The sequence below is a fragment of the Onthophagus taurus genome, unplaced genomic scaffold, assembly GCF_036711975.1.
Source record: "Onthophagus taurus isolate NC unplaced genomic scaffold, IU_Otau_3.0 ScKx7SY_16, whole genome shotgun sequence".
Lineage (NCBI taxonomy): Eukaryota > Metazoa > Arthropoda > Insecta > Coleoptera > Scarabaeidae > Onthophagus > Onthophagus taurus.
The window spans coordinates 2,291,748-2,317,488 of record NW_027248941.1 but is presented as its reverse complement, the minus strand read 5'-3'; the positions used below and the strand labels follow the sequence as shown (position 1 = coordinate 2,317,488).

Sequence of the window (25,741 nt, the reverse complement as noted above, 5' to 3'; positions counted from 1 at the left end):
ACCTTGAATTACCCTTGAATGACCTCTAATCGACCTTGACCTACTTAAAAATTGAAAATATTTCTCGAAATTTTGAGGTAGTCACCTTGAATTACCCTTGAATGACCTCTAATCGACCTTGACCTACTTAAAATTGAAAATTTGTCTCGAAATTTTGAGGTAGTCACCTTGAATTACCCTTGAATGACCTCTAATCGACCTTGACCTACTTAAAATTGAAAATTTGTCTCGAAATTTTGAGGTAGTCACCTTGAATTACCCTTGAATGACCTCTAATCGACCTTGACCTACTAAGTTTAAAATTTTCTTCGAAATTTTGAAGTATGTATTAGGAGGTATAATTTTAGGCGGCTTATCCGGTGACATCTATGGTTGAGTAGCTGAACTAACAATAAAGAAGGAAGAGAAATCTTTTTTCTCTTGATTAATGTCTAATCGACCTTGAGCTACTTAAAATATAGATCAGACGAAATTTAAATGACTAAAAAGCTACTCCGTTTAAATAAAAAATCGTTTTGTCAAAAAGGTAATAAATAAAAACGCAGATTTAAAATTAAATAGATTTTTTTTTATTAAACAAATAGATATCTACTATTTATTTGGATTATGATGCCAATGGAATGCTGGAGGAAGGCGCTTTAAGGTTGGATCTCATAGAATTAGTAAAAACAAAGGAGAAAAATAACAATTTCAAATTGGTACAAGGTCGGGAGTCAAAAGGAAGCCAAAATATTGAGGAACATTAAAACTAAGTGATAGTCACAATGTTACAAAAACTTAATTACAAAAAGATATAAATAAAAACTTTTCACTTATCAACTTTACGAATAGTGGAACCTAAAAAAAGTTCTAACGAACCAGTTACGAAAAACACCCTGTAGATTCAAGTACAAAAAAAAAATCTAGCTAAACAATACCAAGTTTTAGTTCAATAAAATATGAAACAATCTAATAATAACTAAAACTAGAACTAACATTGACATTAGAACTAGAAACATTCGGGCTTAACCACCTTTAGAGACAAAAATAGAAACAAAAATTAAATTTTTTAAATCAAATTAACTCAAAATAAACGAATCACTTCATTGATCCATTTTTGCCAACTTCACTAGCGCCATCTATACCCGCAACTAATTTTGGCAATAAAAAATCGTTGGCGGAAACCGCGTTAAAAACAAATTCGGCAATAAATCTCATTAAAAACAACCCTCAAATAAGTTGTTCTTAATAATAATAATCGTTGTGATAAATTAAAACAAATAAATCGGTGAATCAATAAAAATTAGTGAGTTAAACGTCTCCTTAAAAGGTAAGTTTTTTTACATCCCATTTAAACTCGACTTTTGGACCATCATTTTTTATTTAAACGACATCTTTAATTAATTTAATTTAAATCTCCCGCTCCAATCACTTCTCTACAGTCCAAAAGCAACTGTGCGTTAAAACTCACCGCTAACGGAGATTTTTTCGCCAAATCCGGAACACCAAAACCTTATTTAATTTATTTATTTAAATCCTATTAATTAATTAATCGGAATCGACTCACCGATAAGGAATCCTCCGATAAACGATGCGAAATAGCTCGTGTTGCTCCGGGCGTATTTCAATCCTCCAGAAACCAATTTAGTCCCCGGTAAAAGCGATAAAAACCCGCAGAAATCATCCATTATTTGGGTTAATTCATTATGGGCTTCGGCGTTGGAATTTTTCGCGTGTGAGGCCAATTCGTATATGAGTATTGTTGACCCCACTATAATCGCTAAAGCTCCGCTAATTGATTTTACGACATAACCTCCAAGAAATCCCGTTATACTTCCTTGTAGAATAACGTGAGTTTGTTTTGGTCTTGAATCATCACTAAATTAAAAAAAAAAAATTTAAATTTAATTTAAAAAAAAATTTTTTTGAGGTTATCTTTATCACTAATAAGATCGATAAAGGAAACTGTAAAATTTCATTTACGCCATCTATCGAGATTTTTTAAAATTATTTTTTTTTTTAAATTTTAACCAATAATATAAATTAATTCTAATTAACGATTGAATTAATTACAAATTAAATAAATTAATTACTCACTTCATTTAGAATAAATTTTGTGGTCCAAAAAATTTTTCACTCTTTCTCATTCTTGTCAACGTCATAAACATAAAAAAAATTGACTAATTTCATTGTCAATTAATTTTTTTAGTACTCAAAAACCCCCAATTTATTGAACGTATCCTCGATGGTCATCCCAATAAGAAAACCACCGAGGAAACTCACGCTAAACGTAGGGTTACATTTGGTGAAATCGATGTTACTCTGCGTGGACGTTTTCAAAAACGTTCCCAAAACGTCGAAAAATGCGAAAATCGGTAAAACCATCATCGATATTAAAATGTACTCTCTGCTAAACACTTCCAGGACTTCGAACAGTATTATTACAAGTCCCATAAGAAACGTGCTTGTTCTTGGTAGTTGTTCGGTGACGAATCCCGTGAAAATTCCGGAGATTAAACCGGAAGTTACTGAAGTTGCGTTTGGGTCCTTGAGATAACTGAAATGAAAGTAATTATTATTACAAATTTATTTAAAACAAATTTTATTACATCATTTTGTAGCAATTTTCACAAAGAATTTTTAAACACTCAAAATAATTACGTTGACATTTAAACGTCAAATTTTGTCAATTAATCCATTTCAAATGATAGTTTATATGAATACAAATATTTGATATTATTGACAGGTAATAATAATATAATAAAATAAATGTAGGCAATGAATGTTGTGTATATTATACAGATCTTTGATTATATATAATATGGATTGAGCTAACTGAATATATCTACTAACAAAAATGTGGCTCAAGGTGAATCGACGCAGATGGAAAGCGATAATGTGAAAGTGTAACAAAGATAGACATAAAACGGTACTAAACAGACAGGCGCATGCGCACAAAAGTGTCAAACCTCTTCCATTTGACGTTTATCGTTTTGTTATGTCACAGCCAGTCACACCGTTATGTTTAAAAATGTATTGTTTCGTGTGCAAAGTTCGCGATAATACAGTTTCACATCACCTGTAAGTATTATAAATAAATTAAAATTATTATAAATTTTCTATTATTTATTTAAAATCCAAGCCGAAATTATGGTACTTATATTTTTCTTCATTTATTTCCTAATTTAAACCAAATCAACAATTTACCGCCTATATGGGAACTGCGTAGCCTTTGTGCGTAGCAAAGTCTAACGGACTATAGTCATTAATTTTGTTTTAAATTTACCGCCAAAATTAACGCACGCCCATTATATGTCAGTACGCTTCTATGTCTATCTCGGTTCGATCACCTTGCGCAAGCTATCTCTCTCGTTGGCTCAATCCATATTATACAGCGTGTCCCGTATCTTCCGTATCAGAGCATTATACGGTTGTAGGATACATTATTCTGAAGCGATCTTTCTAATAAAATTTTTTCGAAATGTTTATAATAACCGCACGGGAACTGTTTAAAGGAATTGTTTTTCGTCCAATCAGCAGATCGCAAATCAGACTCAGGTAATCGGTGCCACCCTCGGCCGGTCCGCTACGCCGATGATAACTCGTTTCCCACGTGTACTCACCAATAGATTCGTCATGGAAAGAGAAATAAACTTTTTCGATGAATCAAAGTTGTCCGTTATTGGTCGTCGTTAAACAGTTCCCGTGCGATTATTATAAACATTTCGAAAAAAATTTATTAGAAAGATCGCTTCAGAATAATGTATTCTACAACCGTATAATGCTCTGATGCGGAAGATACGGGACACGCTGTATATAATCAAAGATACAGATAAATAAAAACCTGCCTAATAAAAACGCACGTTTAAAGCCGAAACTTCCAACTTTTGATTGCTATTCAGCGCTAGAGATTGTTGTATAATTTTATTGAACTAAAACTAGAACTAACACTAGACCTAGAACTAGAAAGTATCTGAAGACGGCTGAAGTCTGAGGACGCATGGCTAAACCCGAATGTTTCCAGTTCTAGGTCTTGTGTTAGTTCTAGTTTTACACTAGCACTATCACTAGAACTAACACAAGACCTACAACTAGAATAATTCGGTTTTAGCCGTCTTTAGAGACGTACGGCTAAACCCGAATGATTCTAGTTCTAGGTATAGTGTTAGTTCAACATAGTAACAGTGCTAGTGCAACCATGTGCAACCCCACGGGTTTAGCCCCACGTCTCTAAAGACGGCTAAACCCGAATGATTCTAGTTCTAGGTATAGTGTTAGTTCAACATAGTAACAGTGCTAGTGCAAAACTAGAACTAACACTAGATCTAGAACTAGAAACATTCGGGTTTAGCCGTGCGTCTACAGACGCACGGCTAAACCCGAAACTTTCTAGTTCTAGGTCTAGTGTTAGTTCTAGTTTTGTTATTCAGAGCTAGATTGTTGTATATTTTTGTTGAACTAAGAGTAATTCTACTAGATCTAGAAACATTCGGGTTTAGCCGTCTTTAACGACGTGCGGCTACCAAATGATTCTAGTTCTAGGTATAGTGTTACTTCAACATAGTAACAGTGCTAGAGTAAAACTAGAACTAATACTAGACCAAGAACTAGAATCATTCGGGTTTAGCCGTCTTTAGAGACGTGGGGCTAAACCCGAATGATTCTAGTTCTAGGTATAGTGTTAGTTCTACATAGTGATAGTGTTAGTGCAAAACTAGAACTAACACTAGATCTAGAACTAGAAACATTCGGGTTTAGCCGTGCGTCTAACTTTCTAGTTCTAGGTCTAGTGTTAGTTCTAGTTTTGTTATTCAGCGCTAGATTGTTGTATATTTTTGTTGAACTAAGAGTAATTCATCTAGAACTAGAAACATTCGGGTTTAGTCGTCTTTAACGACATGCGGCTACACCCAAATGATTCTAGTTCTAGGTATAGTGTTAGTTCAACATAGTAACAATGCTAGTGTAAAACTAGAACTAATACTAGACCTAGAACTAGAAAAAATCCGGTTTAGCTGTCTTTAGAGACGTGCGGCTAAACCCGAATGTTTCTAGTTCTAGGTTTAATGTTAGTTCTAGTGACAGTACAAGTATAAACTAGAACTAACACTATACCTAGAACTAGAATCATTCGGGTTTAGCCGTCTTTAGAGACGTGCGGCTAAACCCAAATGATTCTAGTTCATGGTTTAGTGTTAGTTCTAGTGATAGTGCAAGTGTAAAACTGGAATTAACATTAAACCAAGAACTAGAATCATTTGGGTTTAGCCACACGTCTCTAAAGACGGCTAAACCCAAATGTTTCTAGTTCTAGTTTTAATGTTAGTTCTAGTGACAGTACAAATGTAAAACTAGAATCATTCGTATTAATAAAACGACAAAAACTACTTCCTTTCTTTTTATTAATATATATGAGACTAGTTTCGGGCGAAATGCCCATCTTCAGCCAAATCTATAGAAACCTGAATTTACTGTAAGAAAGGTAAAAACTAATGGTAAAACTATCCTGGTTAAAATTTTACTATAATAACATCAACATTTATGTTTATCTCGATCGATCTTATAAATTAACACTTTAAATGTAAATTTCGCGCCACCACTTTGAGTATTTTTGAAATGTAGGAAACATAACCTCAAAATTTCGACAAGTACTCAACACGCTGAATGTTTATGTTTTAACTTTTCGAGGTTCTTTATCGATGGATTTAAATTGTTAATTTATAAGGTAAACATAAATAATAAATATAATATAAAATACATTATTATTATTGAAAACCTTGAACCACGACCTCAGCAGCACAGCTAAAAAAAGATTACTTTATATTATACTAGAATCACTGCCTCGGCAGCACAGCTGCCTCGGTTTTTAAATAATATATTATGATTATTGAAAATCTTGACCCATTGCCTCGGCAGCATGGCTGCCTCGGCTTTTTAGTAAAATATTTGTATTAAAGAAAAGTTTACTTTATATTAAGTACTAAAATCACTGCCTCGGCAGCAAAGCTGCCTCGGGTTTTAAATAATATATTATAATTATTGAAAATCTTGACCCATTGCCTCGGCAGCATGGCTGCCTCGGCTTTTTAGTGAAATATTTGTATTAAAGAAAAGTTTACTTTATATTAAGTACCGGAATTACTGCCTCGGCAGCAAAGCTGCCTCGGTTTCTAAATAATATATTATTATTATTGAAAATCTTGATCCACAGCCTCGGCTTTTAACTAAAGTATTTGTATTAAAGGAAAGTTTACTTATATTAAGTACTAGAATTACTGCCTCGGCAGCAAAGCTGTCTCGGTTTATAAATAATATATTATTATTATTGAAAATCTTGACCTATTGCCTCGGCAGCATGACTACCTCGGTTTTTAAGTAAAGTATTTGTATTAAAGAAAAGTTTACTTTATATTAAGTACTAGAATCACTGCCTCGGCAGCAAAGCTGCCTCGGTTTTTAAATAATATATTATGATTATTGAAAATCTTGACCCATTGCCTCGGCAGCATGGCTGCCTCGGCTTTTTAGTAAAATATTTGTATTAAAGAAAAGTTTACTTTATATTAAGTACTAAAATCACTGCCTCGGCAGCAAAGCTGCCTCGGCTTCTAAATAATATATTATGATTATTGAAAATCTTGGCCTATTGCCTCGGCAGCATGGCTGCCTCGGCTTTTTTGTAAAGTATTTGTATTAAAGAAAAGTTTACTTTATATTAAGTACCGGAATTACTGCTTCGGCAGCAAAGCTGCCTCGGTTTCTAAATAATATATTATTATTATTGAAAATCTTGATCCACAGCCTCGGCTTTTAAGTAAAGTATATGTATTAAAGGAAAGTTTACTTATATTAAGTACTAGAATTACTGCCTCGGCAGCAAAGCTGTCTCGGTTTCTAAATAATATATTATTATTATTGAAAATCTTGACCTATTGCCTCGGCAGCATGACTACCTCGGTTTTTAAGTAAAGTATTTGTATTAAAGAAAAGTTTACTTTATATTAAGTACTAGAATCACTGCCTCGGCAGCAAAGCTGCCTCGGTTTTTAAATAATATATTATGATTATTGAAAATCTTGACCCATTGCCTCGGCAGCATGGCTGCCTCGGCTTTTTAGTAAAATATTTGTATTAAAGAAAAGTTTACTTTATATTAAGTACTAAAATCACTGCCTCGGCAGCAAAGCTGCCTCGGTTTCTAAATAATATATTATGATTATTGAAAATCTTGGCCCATTGCCTCGGCAGCATGGCTGCCTCGGCTTTTTAGTAAAATATTTGTATTAAAGAAAAGTTTACTTTATATTAAGTACTAAAATCACTGCCTCGGCAGCAAAGCTGCCTCGGTTTCTAAATAATATATTATGATTATTAAAAATCTTGGCCCATTGCCTCGGCAGTATGGCTGCCTCGGCTTTTTTGTAAAGTATTTGTATTAAAGAAACGTTTACTTTATATTAAGTACTAAAATCACTGCCTTCGTTTCTAAATAATATGTTAGTACTGAAAATCTAAAACTATTGCCTCGGCAGCTCAGCTGCCTCGGTTTCCAATTCCGAAGAATTTGAATAAAATAAACGTAATTTTAAAATTTTTTTATTCATTGCCTCAGTGAGATAGCTAAAAGACATCCGCCGATAAAACAGATGGGATTTTTTTTTACGTGCCACTTTAAGTAATTTATTTCGGCGTGGGCGTGGTGTTTCAACGTGTCAACCAGGTCAATTTGAAATCGGTAACCCATGGCCGGAAGTAGATCGTACACGATTAACGTGACTGCCAGCATCTTGATCGTTATGTGATTGCCGATCGATGCGATACAAAATCCAGCCAAAAAACCAAACGTCGTCACTTTTAACACGAAAATTAAATCTGAAGAACTAAAAAAAAGTTTAAAAATCTTTTCATTTCAACTGTCAAAAATTTAAATGTCAAAAGTGACATTTAACCTCAAAATTTGTTTGCATCAAAATAATTTTTACTTACTTTTCGTCCATATTACACCCGAGAATACCAATTTTGAAAAGTAATTAAAATGATTGAGAAACTTCGTTTCGCCGGGAAGTTTTGGCAGAAAAAATCTTGTAACTTTCCCGGCGCGATTTCAGTTTTCTATTTTTTTTTTTATTTCTATTTCGTTTCCATTAAGCCCAAGAGAACCTTTTTCTCGGTTTTAGTTTTTAGTTCGACGCGCGTGTGACAGCCCCTCTAAGCCAGACTTTTCCACGTTGATTTTTGTTTACTCTTTTAGTACCAAACCACAATTTCCACTCCGGAAAGAAGCAACATCCGTAACGCGTCGTCGTGAATAATTTAAAAATCACGAAGAGTTCTCGAATCCACTTACAAAAGTGACGTTTTTATATAAAAAAAGTAAAATAAATATTAAATTTACCCCCAATAAAGTTGAGCTTTATTAAGCGTTTGAATGTAAACATCCCGGAAATTCATATTATATTCATATTTTAGCGCTTATTAAGAGCTTTTATCGAACGAGCATCCCCCCCGAATCCCCTTCTATAACCTAAAAGTCAAGTTTTAGAGGAGGGAGAAGTTTCGCTTTTCGTTTTCGCCGTGGACATAGTTTCAGTTCGGTTCGGAATTTTACACGGAAAAGTGATTCAAAAAATTAAATTTGTAACTAACTTCATTATGTTATTTTAGTCACCATTAAAATCGATAGATGGAGGTGTAATTGATTAATAAATTTTCGTGGAAAATCGTTAAAAAAAATTTTCAAAGTGGCTCAAAACACATCGAACCCAATTTTATCACCAACTACGAAACGAAATCTCGGTAAATAATTATTATTATTTCTTATTAAATCATAAGATAAGATAAAGATATTCCCGTTAATGCGAAATGTTATGTATATTAGATAAAAAATAAAAAGATGCCTGAAGACGCATGGTTAAAGCCGAAACTTTCTAGTTTTAATGTTAGTTCTAGTTTTAATTGCTATTAAGTGCTAGATTGTTGTATAATTTTATTGAACTAAAAATCGAACTAGCACTCGATCTAGAACTAGAAACATTCGGGTTTAGCCGCACGTCTCTCAAGACGGCTAAACCCGAATGATTCTAGTTCTAGATCGAATCTTAGTTCTAGTGACAATGCTAGATAGCGCTAGTTAGTACTAAATATCACTATTTTAATATTTTTATCGAACTAAAACTAGAACTAACACTAGACCTAGAACTAGAAAGTTTCGGGTTTAGCCGTGCGTCTGAAGACGCACGGCTAAACCCAAATGTTTCTAGTTCTAGTGTTAGTTCTAGTTTTACATTAACACAATCACTAGAACTAACACAAGACCTAGAACTAGAAGCATTCTGGTTTAGCCGTCTTGAGAGACGTGCGGCTAAACCCGAATGTTTCTAGTTTTAGGTCTAATGTTAGTTCTATTGACAATGATAGATAACGCTAGTTAGTACTAGATATCACTATATATATACAGGGTGTCTCAGCGAGACCGGTCATTAGACGTTTCTGGGGTTCTGGCCAAACAAAAAATTTGAGAATGCAGACTTAAGTATTATCAATTACATTCTCTTCATCTAAAATATTTTCAGATTTCTAGCACTTCCGATTATACCGGAAGTCGCCACCTACTTTATTTTTTTAAATGGAACACCCTGTATATTTTTACATATTTGGATTTGTCGGTTTTGAAGGTTTATAAATAACTTTACTTTCTGCAATTTGATTCTGCTGTTCTCGAGTTATTCGATTTTTTCTAGAAAAATCTGCTCCAGCGGACATTTGTTCAAAAAATCATAAAACACTCAATTTTTGAGATATCAATTTAGGATTCAGAACATGCTTAAACAACATGATGGAGTATGTTTTGGTGCCGAGAATGGCTGTCTAGATCGTTTGGTCACTTTACTATGACACGTTATCTTTTCGAAGTTTGGAAGCACCATAACTTAATTTTTTTAAATGGCACCCCCCATATTTTATTACTTAGTCGTCTTCGGCGACTCATTTTACATCTTTTATATTCCATAAGTCCTATGCCTAACATTAATAGTTTGGGAAATAATTAGGGTTTTTTGAAAAATGCTCACATATATCGATATTAACCTAGTGTGCCATGGAAAACAAATGTTTAATGACTTATTAATAAACGTCAAAGTCTGATTTACGTTGTTTGATGCTTTTGAGTCTAAAACCAGTTAAAATGAATATTAATAACGTAAATAATGAAGAAATCCATAATTTATTTTTTGTGCACGAAAAGTGCGACAAAGTTCTTAGTAGAACTTGCAGAATGTTTAATGAAAATTATCCACATTTATCTCCGATGACAAAAGGTAAATTTAGAAGAATAGAAGCAAATTTTTTGCATTTTGGACGAGTTAATCACGTGTTAAACTGACCAAAAAATGTAGTAGATAATGCAACGGAAGAGGTGAATACCTTGGCTTATTTCGAGCCCAGTCCCACACCTCAATTCGAGCTGCCAAAGAAGATCTGGGAATCATACTACGAACTTTGTCGCTCTTTTCATGCAAAAAAAATAAATTAAGAATTTCTTGATTTGTGTAAATATTACTTTCGTTATTGTTATCGATTTTAACTCTTTTCAGTACTAATATTAAGGGACATAACAGATAATTATTAGCTCACATGCATCAAGTGACGTAAACAAGTGAGTCTTTGACAAGAACTCATTGAGAAGGCTTGTTTTTCATGGCACACTAGGCTAAATATCCATATGATATGTGTGCATTTTTCAAAAAACCCTAATTATCTCCCAAACTATTAATATTAGGTATGGGTCCCATGGGATATAAAAGATGTAGAATGAGACACCGAAGACGACTAAAAAATAAAATATGGGGGGTGCCATTTAAAAAAATGAAGTTATGGTACTTCCAAATTTTGAAAAGTTAACGTGTCATAGTAAAGTGATCAAACGTTCTAGACCGCAGTTCTCGGCACCAAAACATACTCCATCATGTTGCTTCAGCATGTTCTCAATCCTAAATTGATATCCCAAAAATTGAGTGTTTTCTGATTTTTTGAACAAATGTCTGCTGGAGCAGATTTTTCTAGAAAAATTCGAATAACTCGAGAATTGCTGGTTCAAATTGCAAAAAGTAAAGTTATTTATAAACCTTCAAAACAGACAAACCCAAATATGTAAAAATATACAGGGTGTACCATTTAAAAAAATAAAGTAGGCGGCGACTTCCGGCATAAAAGAAGTGCTAGAAATCTGAAAATATTTTAGATGAAGGGAACGTAATTGATAATACTTAAGTCTGCATTCTCAAATTTTTTGTTTGGCCAAAACCCCAGAAACGTCTAATGACCGGTCTCGCTGAGACACCTGTATATACTATATATATATATTTATTGAACTAAAACTAACACTAGATCTAGACCTAGAAAGTTTCAGGTTTAGTCGTCTTTAGATACGTGCGACTAAACCCAAATGATCCTAGTTCTAGGTATAGTGTTAGTTCTGCATAGAAACAGTGCTAGTGTAAAACTAGAACTAACACTAGACCTAGAACTAGAAAGTTTCGGGTTTAGTCGTGCGTCTAAAAACGTGAAAAATGTGAAGTTGACAGAAATTTTCTTTTGAACGTTGTTTTCTCTGATAAAGCTACTTTCTACTTGAATGGTAAAGGTTAATTAATAGGCACAATTGTCGTTATTAGAGTGACGAAATAGCACGTTTAATAAGAGAAGGTCATACTCAGAGACCGCAGAAATATAATGTATGGGCTGGTATTATGGGAGAGAATGTAATTGGTCCATTTTTTATTAATGGAAATTTGGATGAAGATATCTGCATCTGTTAGAAAATCAAGTGTACGTGCCGTATGCCCTAATGGTATTGACAATAAATAACTCCATCAAGATGGTAGTCCTCCACATTTTAGTCCCGCAGTCCGAGACTTTTTAAGCTGTACGTTTCCAAACCGTTGGATTGGTAGTAGAGGCGACATTGAGTGGCCACCACGATCTCCTGATCTAACATCGCTCGATGTACGTGTATACAACAAAACCAGAATCAATCAATGATTTCGAAAATCGCATACTTGAAGAACCACCAATATCACTTGGGATATGCCCCCGATGGTTCAAAATTCCATCTATGAGCGTTTGGGTTATTGCGAGACCGAAGAAGGTTGACAATTTGAACATTTGCTATAAAAATCGTAATAAAACTGCAAAAAAGCATGAAAACATTTTATTTTCCCATTTGGTAGTCAACCCCTCATAATTCTTGAAACAATTAAGATATCGGGTTTTGGTTTATGGGGTTGTGTTTCTTTTTTCATTACCTTTAAAATAAGGTAAAACTCTACAGGGGTTGCTATTTAAAAATGTAGGGGTGGTCATCCCCTAAAAATTCCACATTGCATGGAACTTCTAAACTATCTAAGAATGTAGAACTCTTTAGTGATTCCCAAATTTAGTTCTTCACTCGTTCAAAACTTATAGCTCCGTCCCGGGAGTTTTGGGAAACCCTGTATATTATTATTGAAAACCTTTACCCACTACCTCGGCTTCTAAGTAATCCATTTGTACTAAAGAAAAATTTACTTTATTTTAAGAACTACAACTAACTACTGCCTTGGTAACACGACTGTTTCGGTTTCTAAATAATATACAGGTGTCCGGGAATGACGTGTATAACGGAAGACCACAAGGAACCTTGACCAAAAGTATGATGATTTAACTCAACTTATCTATATATAAAATTGCTTAGTTTAGTCGCTAGAGGTCTTTAAAAATTCATGATGAATAAAAGATAAAACGCAAAACAAACTGTTTTTGTTTCTAAAATTAATTATACCTAGCCAACTATTAAAAAAAAAGTTATTAACTACCTTAATCACTCATTCACGCTTGTGAGGATTTAGAAAATATTTTTTTGTGGCTAAACCGTTCACCCAACTAAAATTTTGTAAGAGAGAAAATAGTTTCTAAATAAAAGTAGCTATTCAGAAAAGAAAGATGGTAGTGTTTGTACAGGGTGTTAAAAAGATATGGATGCATAAATTATTGTGACAAAGTTTTTAAACACCCTATAATTTTCGAAATTAGAGTTTATTCCACAAATAGCTGTAGTCTACTGATACAAACACATGGCCAAAAAATCCATCGAGGATTTTTCGACTTATTTAAAAAAATTTTAAAAAATATATTATTTTTAAAGTGTTCTAGACGCTAAACTAAGCAATTTTATATATACAGGATGTTTCGGTGACTCGGGGAACAAATTTAACCATATATACTAGAGTGAAAATGATGACGATTCATGTAAAAAAAAATTAGTAAAAGTCATCAAATTTCAAAGATACAGGCCATAAAAGTTAGGAAATTTTAACACATTTTTCCAAATATCTTAAACACTATTTACAGTAAAGCGTTGAAATTTGGTACAGTGTAAATCAATGTCATGTAAAATCGTTAGGCAATTTATGAATTGGATCGGTCATCGGGAACAATGCAATACAGGATGTTCCTAAAGTTTGTTTGTTCAGAACTTTTTTATTTTATCATAACCGTACATTTATGTTTGCAGTTTCTAATAGCAAATTTAATTTAGAAACTTTTATTACTCTTAGATAATATTGATAAAAGTCATCGTTTTCGTGTTAAATGCAAAAATGTTGGGTTCCGATTTCATTAATAGCACTAAAAAAAAGAAATCTAAGTTTTTGAACATTTCCTTTAGTATTTTTTATTACTTGTCTTGTTATTTTATGTATGTTTTTATTATTCCTGTTAGTGTTGTCGTTTTTTTGTTTATTTTTTGTTGATTTTTAATTTATTGTTTTCAAATTCTTTTATTAAATCAACTAAAACAAATTAAAAATGTGATTTAGCTAAATCTACACTTGGACATGTTGCATACATAATAGTTATGACAGTTCGATTTTCACTTGTCATTGCCAAATCAGATTATTTATTTATTTATTTTTTTTTTAGTGTTATTGAATTCGGAGCCTAACATTTTTGCATTTAATACGAAAACGGTGGTTTTTATCAATATTCTCTAAGAGTGATAAAAGATTCTAAACTAAATTTACTATTAGAAACTGCAAAAATAAATGTAGGGTTATGATAGAATAAAAAAGTTCTGAGCAAACAAAATTTAGGAACAGCCTGTATAGCACTGTTCCCGCGTACCGATCCAACTCAAAAATTGCCTAATGATTTTACGTGATATTAGTTTACACTGTACCAAATTTCAACGCTTTACCATAAATAGTGTTTAAGATATTTAGAAAAATGTGTTAAAATTTCATAACTTTGATGGCCTGTATCTTTGCAATTTGAGGACTTTTACTAATTTTTTTTACATGAATCGTCATCATTTTCACTCTAGTATACTAGGTTACATTTGTTCCCCGAGTCACCGAAACACCCTGTAGATAAGTTGAGTTAAATCATCATATTTTTTGTCAAGGTACTTGTGGTCTTGCGTTGTACACGTCATTTCCGGACACCCTGTATTATTACTGGAAACCTTGACCTTGATTAATGAAAAGTTTACTTTATATTAAATACTAGAATCACTGCCTCGGCAGCACAGCTGCCTCGGTTTCTAAATAATATATTATTATTGAAAACCTTGGCCCACTGCCTTGGCAGCATGACTGCCTCGGCTTTTAAGTAAACTATTTGTATTAAATTAAAAAAGTTTACTTTATATTAAGTACTGGAATCACTGCCTCGGCAGCTTAGCTGCCTCGGTTTCTAAACGATATATTATTATTAAAAACCTTGAACTACTGCCTCAGCAGCAGAGCTGCCTCGGTTTCTGAGTAAAATATTTGTATTAAAGAAAATTTACTTTATTTTAATTATTAGAGACTGCCAAAAATCGTAATAAAAAATTTTTCCAAATCGCTCAAAACACATCGAACCCAATTTTATCACCAACTACGAAACGAAATCTCGGTAAATAATTATTATTTTTATCTCACACTAAATCGATAAGATAAACTATATATTATATTCCCATTAAAACCACCATTTAGTTTCTACCCATCTCAATTTCACCATGTTCATTAAAACATTCATTCTAAATTTAATAATTTCCGTTATTTATACCCGAGGTAAGTACCCAAAAATAATTTAAATCAATTCCACATTAAACAAATTTTCCTAAAAGCAAAATGCGTTATCGATATAACAACGGACATCGGATTTCCACAACCAATTCTATTAAACCGACAAAACAAATTTTATTTACCATCAACGGACGGGTTAATAACTTTAGAAGATGGTGATTACATCGGGGTTGGTTGCCCCGGATCGACACTAACGATTAATTTGGTTCCGTTTAACGACGATTTCGCAAAGTTTCTTTGCAAAGGTGGAAAATATTTACTCGAAGGAGGTTCCATCACCAATTTCGAAAGCATATCGTGCCAAAAATCAGTCCAGGCAACCGCAAAAATCCCCCAAGATGATAATAAATGCACTAAATCGTCCCCGATAAATCATATAAAAATCCTAATCGGGTTTCAATTCACTTCGGAATTATTTAAAAAATTTATAACTTTAATAACAACCTGCTTTGATACAATTGAAGAAAAAACGATTTATTCCAGTTTTAATTTAACCAAAAGCAACTTAATGCGACAATTGAACGTGAATCGACCGCTTAAATGGGGCAAAGATTATTTTACGATTCAAAATTTGGACGATTTATACACGCGGAATACTCAAAGAAAAATTATCAACACATTAATCGGATTGGACGAGAATGATCTTCAATACATAAACAACGTTACTTATATAAACCGTGGTCATTTAACGGCGATGGCCGATTTTATTTACGCCACACAACAAAAATCAACGTTCTTCTACGTCAATTCAGCCCCTCAATGGTCTACCTTCAACGGGGGAAATTGGAAAAACCTCGAAGAAGAAATCCGAGATTTCTCTGCAAATAACAAAGATTTAATTATTCACACCGGAACTTACGAAACCTTAACATTACCTTACACCATCGAATTAAAACCCATCAATATATATTTATCGTCTACAATAAACGGTTTTGAGAAAAAAATACCGGTTCCTAAAACATTTTGGAAAATAATTCACGACCCCGATACAGAAACATCTTTAGCATTTATCGGAATTAACAACCCACATCTCACAACAATCGAAGAATCGGATATTTTTTGTAACGATATTTGCGACAAAGTGAATTTCGCTCGATTCGACCGCAAAAACATCACAAACGGTTACATTTTTTGTTGCGAATTGGAGGATTTTAGGAATACGGTGAAGGATTTACCTGATCTTGGGGTTACGGGGCTGTTGAGTAACGGTTGCGAATGTTGTTCTTTAATTAAAACGGGATTTATCGTTTTAATTGCTTCATTTGTAACCGTAACGTTTTAAATTTCCAATTAAAATCTATTTACAACGCATTTTCATTATTAACATAACCTTTAAATTTAAATTGAACTGTCAAAAAAGAAAAAATAAACAGAAACAAACTGAGTTGGTCAAAATAAATACTTTTTTATTAAAATTTATTTAATTAAAATTGTTATTATTATTATTAAATTAATTTAGGTTTATTTAATTTATATTTGATTAATTTTTATTAAAAAAATTAAAAAAAATTTTATTTGGAAGCTAATTTGATTAAGTTGGTATTTCTTTTTCCCCTAAAACGACATAACCTAAAAAAAATCTAACCTCAAACAAATTGGATATAATTCAAGAATCATCATGTCGCTTAAAAATCGATAATTTTTTTCTAATCGACGGGAAATGACTCAAGTTTTATTATTATTAAATTAATTTAGATTTATTTAATTTATATTTGATTAATTTTTATTAAAAATAATAGAAAAAAAATTTTATTTGGAAGCTGATTTGATTAAGTTGGTATTTCTTTTTCCCCTAAAACGACATAACCTAAAAAAATCTAACCTCAAACAAATTGGATATAATTCAAGAATCATCATGTCGCTTAAAAATCGATAATTTTTTTCTAATCGACGGGAAATGACTCAAGTTTTATTATTATTAAATTAATTTAGATTTATTTAATTTATATTTGATTAATTTTTATTAAAAATAATAGAAAAAAAATTTTATTTGGAAGCTGATTTGATTAAGTTGGTATTTCTTTTTCCCCTAAAACGACATAACCTAAAAAAAATCTAACCTCAAACAAATTGGATATAATTCAAGAATCATCATGTCGCTTAAAAATCGATAATTTTTTTTTAATCGACGGGAAATGACTCAAGTTATTATTATTATTAAATTAATTTAGATTTATTTAATTTATATTTGATTAATTTTTATTAAAAAAATAGAAAAAAAATTGTATTTGGAAGGTGATTTGATTAAGTTGGTATTTCTTTTTCCCCTAAAACGACATAACCTAAAAAAAATCTAACCTCAAATTGGATATAATTCAAGAATCATCATGTCGCTTAAAAATCGATAATTTTTTTTTAATCGACGGGAAATGACTCAAGTTAGCCGTTACAAAGAAAAAATGTGGAAAAGTGTAAAACTTTGCGAAAAATCACTTTAAAGTTTCGACGTGACGTCATCGACCGCACTAACCATATATTTTTGCAGCACATTTGGTTAAAACGCATATTTTCTATAAAACTTTAACTTATTGTTTCCTGAATGGCAGATACTGTTGGCAAAAGACTAATTATTGCTATCAAAAGATTAAATACTGCTAGTAAAAGACTAAAAACTGCTTGGAAAGAGAAAATACTATTTCGAAAAGTTACCTACTGCTTCTAAAATGCTAGATACTGCAGAAAAAGATCACAACTTACTTAGAAAAGACTAGATACTGTTTTCAAAATAATACCTATTGCTTCCAGAAAGCTAAACACTGCTGTTAAAGGTTTTGACCTCTTTGGATAGCCGGAATACTGCTTCCAAGACAGTAGTATTGCTTTCAAAGACTTTAATAATTATTTAGAAAAGAGATATGTTTTCCAGAAAGCTACCTACTGCTTCCAGAATGTTAGATACTGCTGGAAAAGACTAATAACTGCTTGGAAAGAAGAGATATGCTTCCCAAAAAGCTGCCTGATGCTGCCATAATGCTAAATACTATTGGAAAAGATTAATAACTGCTTGGAAAGAAGAGATATGCTTCCAAAAAAGCTACCTGATGCTGCCATAATGCTAAATACTATTGGAAATGATTAATAACTGCTTGGAAAGAAGAGATATGCTTTCCAAAAAGATACCTAATGCTGCCAGAATGCTAAATACTACTGAAAAAGAGTAATAACTACTTGGAAAGAAGAGATATGCTGCTTCCACAAGACTACTTCCTGCTTTCAGAGCGCTATATACTACTAGAAAAGATTACGACCTGCTTGGAGAAGAAGATATTGTTTGCAGACGCACGGCTAAACCCGAATGTTTCTAGTTCTAGTGTTAGTTCTAGTTTTGCAGTAATATAGTTACTATGTAGAACTAACACTATACCTAGAACTAGAATCATTCGGGTATAGCCGCACGTCTCTAAAGACGGCTAAACCCGAATTTTTCTAGTTATAGTGTTGGTTCTAGTTTTAAATGTATTTAGCGTTAGATTGTGGTAAATTTTTATTGAAAGAAAAGTAAAACTAACACACAACATAACTTGTATAACTTTGTTAGGTTAGAATCTGTCAAATGTCAAAATCAGATTTAATTATTTTATGGTAAATGTTGAAATAACCATAATAAGAATCAAAAAGCATTTAATTTGATATCAAACATGACCTATTTAGGTTAAAAAATGAAAACGTTAGGTTAGAAACTGTCAAATGTCAAAATCGAATTTAATTATTTTTTGATAAAAGTTGAAATGGTCGTAATAAGAATCAAAAAGCTTCTAATTTAATACCAAAGATGATCTATTTAGGTTAAAAAATGAATAAGTTAGGTTAGAATCTGTCAAATGTCAAAATCGAATTTAATTATTTTATGATAAATGTTGAAATAATCGTAATAAGAAACAAAAATCTTTTAATTTGATACCAAACATGACCTATTTGGGTTAAAAAATAAAATGTTAGGTTAAGAATTCAACAAAAAACCCGCCATTTTGTTTTTCTTGACGTAATTTCAATATTTTCGTAAATATGTCGAGTTTGGATTCATTTTAAACGATTTTTAATTTCCTTTATGATGCAATTAATTAGAAACGATTTTAAAATATTAAAAAATTAACAACAAACTTTTTTTTATTAAAAAAGAATGTTATTTTTTCTATTAAATTCTTAATCTTTATTAAAATCCCTTTAATTTGATACCGAACACAACTAATTTCCGATAAAAATAAAAAAGGTTAGGTTAGGAATCAACAAAAAATCCGCCATTTTGTTTTATTTTGACGTAATTTTTATATTATCGTAAATAGGTAGAGTTTGGACTCATTTTAAAGGATTTTAAATTTCCTTTACGATGTAATAGGTTAGAAACGAAAATTTGTTAGGTTAAGAACCAACAAAGCTGTCAAACGTCAAAATATGACACTTTAAACATTAAATTTCGAACTGATTTGATTAAGTTGGTACTTTTTTCCCCTAAAACTACAAAACCAAAAAAAAAAAAATCTAACCTCAACCAAATTTGAAATTTTAGAATTGGACCTGGATTTCTTTGAAAGACGCCAACAAGATGCCCCAACGACTAAATCATCATCAACAGCAACGGAAAATCAAGAAAATCCTCAAAGCCCCATCGAAATTAGCCCTGAATCGGTGGATAGAATCAAAGTGATATTGTTAGGGGCCCCGATGGTGGGAAAAAGCAGCATAATCCAAGTAAGACAAATTAATGTAATTGAATAAAAATTAATTAATTATTTTTAGCAATTTGTTTGGAATGATTTTACTGAAGAATACATCCCAACGGATAAAAAACTCACTTATTATCCATCTGTGATAACAAACAATCGTCTCTACGAAATAAAAATAACCGATTTACCGGTAATACCGTATTTTCCGGTGAATTCGTTCTACGAATGGACCGATTACAGGTTTTTCGGCTTAAGAAACGCCTCGGCTTACATTTTAGTTTTCGACCTATCAAACCCCGAATCCTTCCAATACGTAAAAACAATTCGAGAACAAATAATGGAAAGTCGGAACGTTTCCAACGTCCCCGTATTAATCGTAGGCAATAAACAAGACCTCATAGTTAATAGCGAAGGGGTTGCTGCTGGTGGTGGTGGGAAACCACCTGCAATTACGAGCGGATCGGACGAGAGGCGTCGAGAAATTGTTAACGTTGTCAAGAAACAGTGGAAATGCACTTACGTTGAGTGTAGCGCCAAATATAATTGGAGAATCGTTACCGTGTTTAAAGAGTTAATTTCGATGATTGATAATTTGGATAGTCGTGATCAAAGCCCAATGTTGGATAACATACAAGATGCTTTAGATAGAAATAAATGTGTTATTATTTGAGGTTAATAATAATGAATGAAGTAATAAAACGCAATAAATTTCGTAAATAACGTTACGGACAATCTAAAAGAATCGATTACTTCTTTTAATCGTTTAAATCATTAAATAAAAGCTGTGCCATTTAGTATTAAGAAAGTTTTTGTGATGACTCAATAAAAATTTCTCCGCAATATATTCATTTTTAATAAATTTGCACCTACCTTTATGTAACCTCGAAACTTGAGCCAATTAATGAGGTTAAGCAGCACACAAGACGATTTAGCAAACCTTAAACAAACAAGATACCTAAATTAATAATAATCATTATCTTTTATTAATAAATTTAGTGTTATTACTATAAAATCCAACATTAATTAATTGTTTAAAAACACTTTATGAATAGCAACAACTTAAATCTGCAAATGGCGACTAAATAACAAATGAAAATCGCTTAATTACACCAACTATAAAATTTTTAAAAAAAATAACATAACCTATAAAATTATTTAAGTTGGTATCACTTTTATAATAAATTAATTATTAATTAAAATTGATCATTTTTAATGAATTAATGCAAATAAAAATGACACTAACCTTGATTGGGATCCACACGATAAATGAGCCGATTTATCTTTTTAGCGGAGATAACCTCTTATTTTATAATATTATGATTAATATTGTTGATTTCATCAAGATGAGTCTGAGATAAAGCAGCACACGAGAGGATTTTGCACAAACCCTAAACACAACAAGAAATCTTAACTATTAAGTGAGGTTAACACCAAAATTTTTAGTGCTACATTTACAATTTTATCTTTTATCGATAAAGTTATTATTTTATAACTTTCTTACCATTAAATCCCAAATTAATTAATCATTTAAAAAGCATTGTTTAAAACACTTTGTGAATAGCAACAACTTAAATCTGCAAATGGCGGCAAAATAACAAATGAAAATCACTAATTACACCAACTTTAAAATTTAAAAAAATAACAACCTATAAAATTATTTAAGTTGGTATCACTTTTATAATAAATTATTAATTATTTTTTGGAAAATTATAAAGCAAAATGTTTTAAATTGATCATTTTTAATGATTTAATACAAAAAAAATAACACTAACCTTGATCGGGATCCACACGAAAAATGAGTTGATTTGTTTCCGATTCATCTTTTTACCGGAGATAACCTCTTACTTTCTAATATTATGATTAATATTGTTGATTTCATTGAGATGAGTCCAACATAAAGCAGCACACGAGAGGGTTCAGTACAAACCTTAAACACAACAACAAACAGTAACTATTAAGTGAGGTTAAGACCAACATTTTTAGTACTACAATTACAATTTTATCTTTTATCAATAAAGTTATTATTTTGCGACTTTCTTACCATTAAATCGCAAATTAATTAATCATTTAATTGTTTAAAAATCATTGTTTAAAACACTTTGTGCATAGCAACAACTTAAAAGTGCAAATGGCGGCAAAATAACAAATGAAAATCGCTAATGACACCAACTTTAAAATTTAAAAAAATAACATAACCTATAAAATTATTTAAGTTGGTATCACTTTTATAATAAATTATTAATTATTTTTTGGAAAATTATAAAGCAAAATGTTTTAAATTGATCATTTTTAATGATTTAATGCAAAAAAAATAACACTAACCTTGATCGGGATCCACACGAAAAATGAGTTGACTTGTTTCCGATTCATCTTTTTACCGGAGATAACCTCTTACTTTCTAATATTATGATTAATATTGTTGATTTCATTGAGATGAGTCCAACATAAAGCAGCACACGAGAGGGTTCAGTACAAACCTTAAACACAACAACAAACAGTAACTATTAAGTGAGGTTAAGACCAACATTTTTAGTACTACAATTACAATTTTATCTTTTATCAATAAAGTTATTATTTTGCGACTTTCTTACCATTAAATCGCAAATTAATTAATCATTTAATTGTTTAAAAATCATTGTTTAAAACACTTTGTGCATAGCAACAACTTAAAAGTACAAATGGCGACAAAAAAACAAATGAAAATCGCTTAATTATGCCAACAGAAAAATTTAAAATGAAATGAAGCAATACGATTGGTCGAAAAAAATAACATAACCTATAAAAAATTTTGTGTTGTTTTTATGAAATAAATTACCACAAAAAATTATTTATTTATTAATTTGTTGTAAAATTATAAACCAAAATGTTTCAAATTGATCATTTTTAATGATTTAATGCAAAAAAAAATAACACTAACCTTGATTGGGATCCACACTAAAAATGAGCCGATTTGTTTCCGATTCACCTTTTTATGGAGAACCTCTAACTTTCTAATATTATAATTAATATTGTTGATTTAATCGAGATGAGTCCGAAATGAAGCAGCACACCAGAGGATTCATCACAAACCCTAAACACAACAAAAAACCATAACTATTAAGTGAGGTTAACATAAAAATTGTTAGTGCTACAATCACAATTTTATCTTTTATCAATAAAGTTATTATTTTTGCGACTTTCTTACCATAAAATCCTAAATGAATTAATCATTTAATTGTTTAAAAATCATTGTTTAAAACACTTTGTGCATAGCAACAACTTAAAACTGCAAATGGCGACAAAATAACAAACGAAAATCGCTTAATTATGCCAACATAAAATTTAATTTGTAAAATTAAGTCAGTATTAAAAAATAACTCACTTTGCAACAATTTCCCGTTATCTTCAAAATTGCAATTTCTCCTGCCTTGGTCGTAATAAAGACATATTATCCAAAAACGTCTTCCAATTTCTTTCGAAGAATCTTTTGAGGTTATGTTTTCTTTTGTGTAAATAAAACGTAATTGGAGTAAAATTAGATATAAAAATGAATTAATTAAGTTGTGTTTGACTCACCCACATCCATTTTTCCGTCTTCTGTTATTGAAACCCCTAAAATGTTGGAGAAAAACTCCTCAAATTGAAAAAAACCTCAAATTTGAGTTGGTTATAAATTGATGGGGTAGATGGCGCTATATTATAACCTAAAAAAATTAATTTTTTAAATAAATAAATTTGGATAAATGTTCTTAAAAGAACAATTATTCTTTTTTTGGCTTGTAATTATGCGTAAGTTCTCTCTCTTAACGTTTCTTTTATTTTTGTTGCCCCTTTTTTGTTATATCAACATAGTAAAATATACTATTTCCATTCAATTTTGCCTCATTATTTTTTTTAACTTATCTTTTCTTTCATATCATTCGATTTATCACTACTTCTATTTTTGTAATTTTTGCAAATCGCTTTTTTTTGAAAAATTTTTTGTTTTAACTTTTGCAAAATTCTTTTCCTCTTTTTTTTTAATTCTATTATTTGCGGGGCATTATTTTTTTTATGTCATTTCAACTCATCGTTACAATTATAAAAAAGGAAAAAATCAATCGGAAACATAATTCAATTATAATTACATTAATCGCTAATAAATTCCCAAAAAATCACATCAAAAAGACTTTTAAAAATTAATCGTAACTTTCATGAATAAGAATTAAGTGAGTTTTTGGTTTACAATTAACAAAAACATTTAACTATAACACCAAAACTAGAAATATTTGCTTCCTCGATCTTTTTTTATACAACTTTTACTCTATATTTTATTTTATTTTATATAATTATAGTTATTTTTTTAAATCATTAACACACCTTAACTCTTTTTTATCAAGTTTATCGAATCTTATCGTTAAACGATACCCTTAAGTGTAATAAAAAAAGAAAAAACTATCGTTTCCACGGTCGATCCTCATTTTCGTCATCCTCATCTTCATCATCTTGAAGAAGAGCTTCCTCCGACATTTCTTGAGCGAGCTAAAATCAAAGCAATCAATAAAAATTACTCAAACACAATTCAAACTCACCGAAAAATGTGATAAAACATTTTTTTGCTCATCACTTTCAAACCGAGACACCAAAATCTTCGTGGGCCGATGATCCACCGACATATTTTTAAATCGATTCACTTTTTTCGTAACACTTTGCTGATCGACCAAATTATTCTTCGATAATAAATGTCGACTCACAATCGGAGCTGCGAATCTCCTCCCACGAACACCTCCAGGCCCCCTCATCAATTGAGTTTTCGCCTTTAACTCTTGAATCCGCTTTTGCAACTCCGACGTATCAGCCCCTTCTTGTTGCTTCGTTATCAAATCTAACTCAGCGTCCAACATTTCTTTTTGCGCCTCCTCTTTACTCTTTTTAATCGGAGCCGGTGATTTGTGTGAGCCCCCGGTTGTCGATGAATTTGATATCGCTAAAATCGCTTTTCGTATCTCCTCGATGGCTTCTTGCGATTTTTTAATCGTTTCCATTAATTGTTCGCGATGCGGCCCCGCCGGGGTCTTTTCTAACTTACTTATCAACAATTTTTGTTGTTCCAGTTGTTTTTTTAATAATTCTTGTTGGCGTTTTCGGAGATCTTGAGAAAATTTCATCGCCTCTTTACGTTTCTCTTCTTGATTCTTTTTTAACTTCTCTTTGGTCGCTAAAAGTTCTTGATTCTTTTTAATCGCCCCCGTTACCAAAGCTTTCCTTTCTTCTTTAGCTGCAACCAACGCTGCGGAATCAACCGGTTTCTTCGGAGATTGATCCTCAATTTGATGATCATCCTTCACTTCCGCTTTCGGTTGAACCAAATTTAAGACTTTATTCGAATTTGGCGCTACAATTTGTGGGATTCCTAAACGGTCTTTTATCGAGGATCTCGGAGGCACATTTTCTTGTTTACCTACGTTTATTTATAACAATTAGATTAATAAAAAAGGTAACAACAAAAATTTTGAGGTTAGTTTACGAATTTTTAGTGACTTTTTTGACGCATAACCTCAAAATATTAATTTATTTATAATTAATAATAGAATGGATGAAATAATAAAGAAACGTACGCGTTAAATTTATTTATAACAATTAGATTAATAAAAAAGAACAAACATTTTGAGATTAGTTTACGAATTTTTGAGTGATTTTTTGTTTTGGTGGGTTTCCTATCCTTTTTTCCCCCAAAAAATAAATGTCTCATTTGACACGTAACCTCAAAACATTAATTTGATAAAAAAATTATTAAAAGAATGAATGAAATAATTAAAGAAACGCACGCGTTCGATTTATTTATAACAATTCGATTAATAAAAAAGAACAACAAACATTTTGAGGTTAGTTTATACATTTTTAGTGATTTTTCTTATTTGAAGAATTTTCTATCCTTTTTTTCCCTCAAAAATAAATGTCTCATTTGACACATAACCTCAAAATAGTAATTTAATAAAAAAAATTATTAAAATGGATGAAATAATGCACGCGTTC

At 31.4% G+C, this 25,741-nt stretch overlaps 4 protein-coding genes across 6 annotated transcripts in view; 2 read left to right on the top strand and 2 right to left on the bottom strand.

Moving 5' to 3' along the window:
* Window positions 1–1,632, bottom strand: part of LOC111418665 (alpha-tocopherol transfer protein-like) — a 40,829-nt gene extending 39,197 nt beyond the window's left edge. Inside the window, exon 1 of the mRNA XM_023051289.2 lies at window positions 1,547–1,632. The gene's annotated coding sequence lies outside the window, so the exon portion shown is untranslated. The remainder of the gene's footprint in view (window positions 1–1,546) is intronic.
* Window positions 1–25,741, bottom strand: part of LOC111418720 (Zinc finger protein swm) — a 62,057-nt gene that overhangs the window by 27,625 nt on the left and 8,691 nt on the right. Inside the window, exons 4-14 of one of the 3 annotated variants that reach the window (XM_071201071.1) lie at window positions 24,298–25,166; window positions 23,303–24,247; window positions 23,109–23,228; window positions 22,665–22,817; window positions 22,070–22,224; window positions 21,520–21,674; window positions 20,991–21,135; window positions 20,618–20,684; window positions 2,077–2,536; window positions 1,547–1,857; window positions 547–1,491 (exon numbers count right to left, since the gene is read on the bottom strand). In XM_071201071.1, the coding sequence (XP_071057172.1) occupies window positions 24,161–24,247; window positions 24,298–25,166 (956 nt within the window). In that variant the 3' untranslated portion in view covers window positions 547–1,491; window positions 1,547–1,857; window positions 2,077–2,536; ... (5 more) ...; window positions 23,109–23,228; window positions 23,303–24,160. Of the gene's footprint in view, window positions 1–546; window positions 1,492–1,546; window positions 1,858–2,076; window positions 2,537–20,617; window positions 20,685–20,990; window positions 21,136–21,519; window positions 21,675–22,069; window positions 22,225–22,664; window positions 22,818–23,108; window positions 23,229–23,302; window positions 24,248–24,297; window positions 25,167–25,741 lie in introns of those variants that run through there. The other 2 variants (XM_071201073.1, XM_071201072.1) reach the window with 2 other exon arrangements.
* Window positions 11,981–20,589, top strand: LOC111418666 (ras-like protein family member 10B). The gene is made up of 4 exons (XM_071201059.1): window positions 11,981–12,155; window positions 14,821–14,910; window positions 19,591–19,772; window positions 19,821–20,589. Exons 1-4 carry the CDS (start codon window positions 11,981–11,983, stop codon window positions 20,415–20,417), a joined length of 1,044 nt encoding a protein of 347 aa, XP_071057160.1. The 3' UTR covers window positions 20,418–20,589.
* Window positions 14,953–16,498, top strand: LOC111418664 (uncharacterized). The gene is made up of 2 exons (XM_023051287.2): window positions 14,953–15,068; window positions 15,125–16,498. The coding sequence occupies exons 1-2, from the start codon at window positions 15,014–15,016 to the stop codon at window positions 16,363–16,365; spliced, it is 1,296 nt and encodes a 431-aa protein (XP_022907055.1). The 5' UTR covers window positions 14,953–15,013; the 3' UTR covers window positions 16,366–16,498.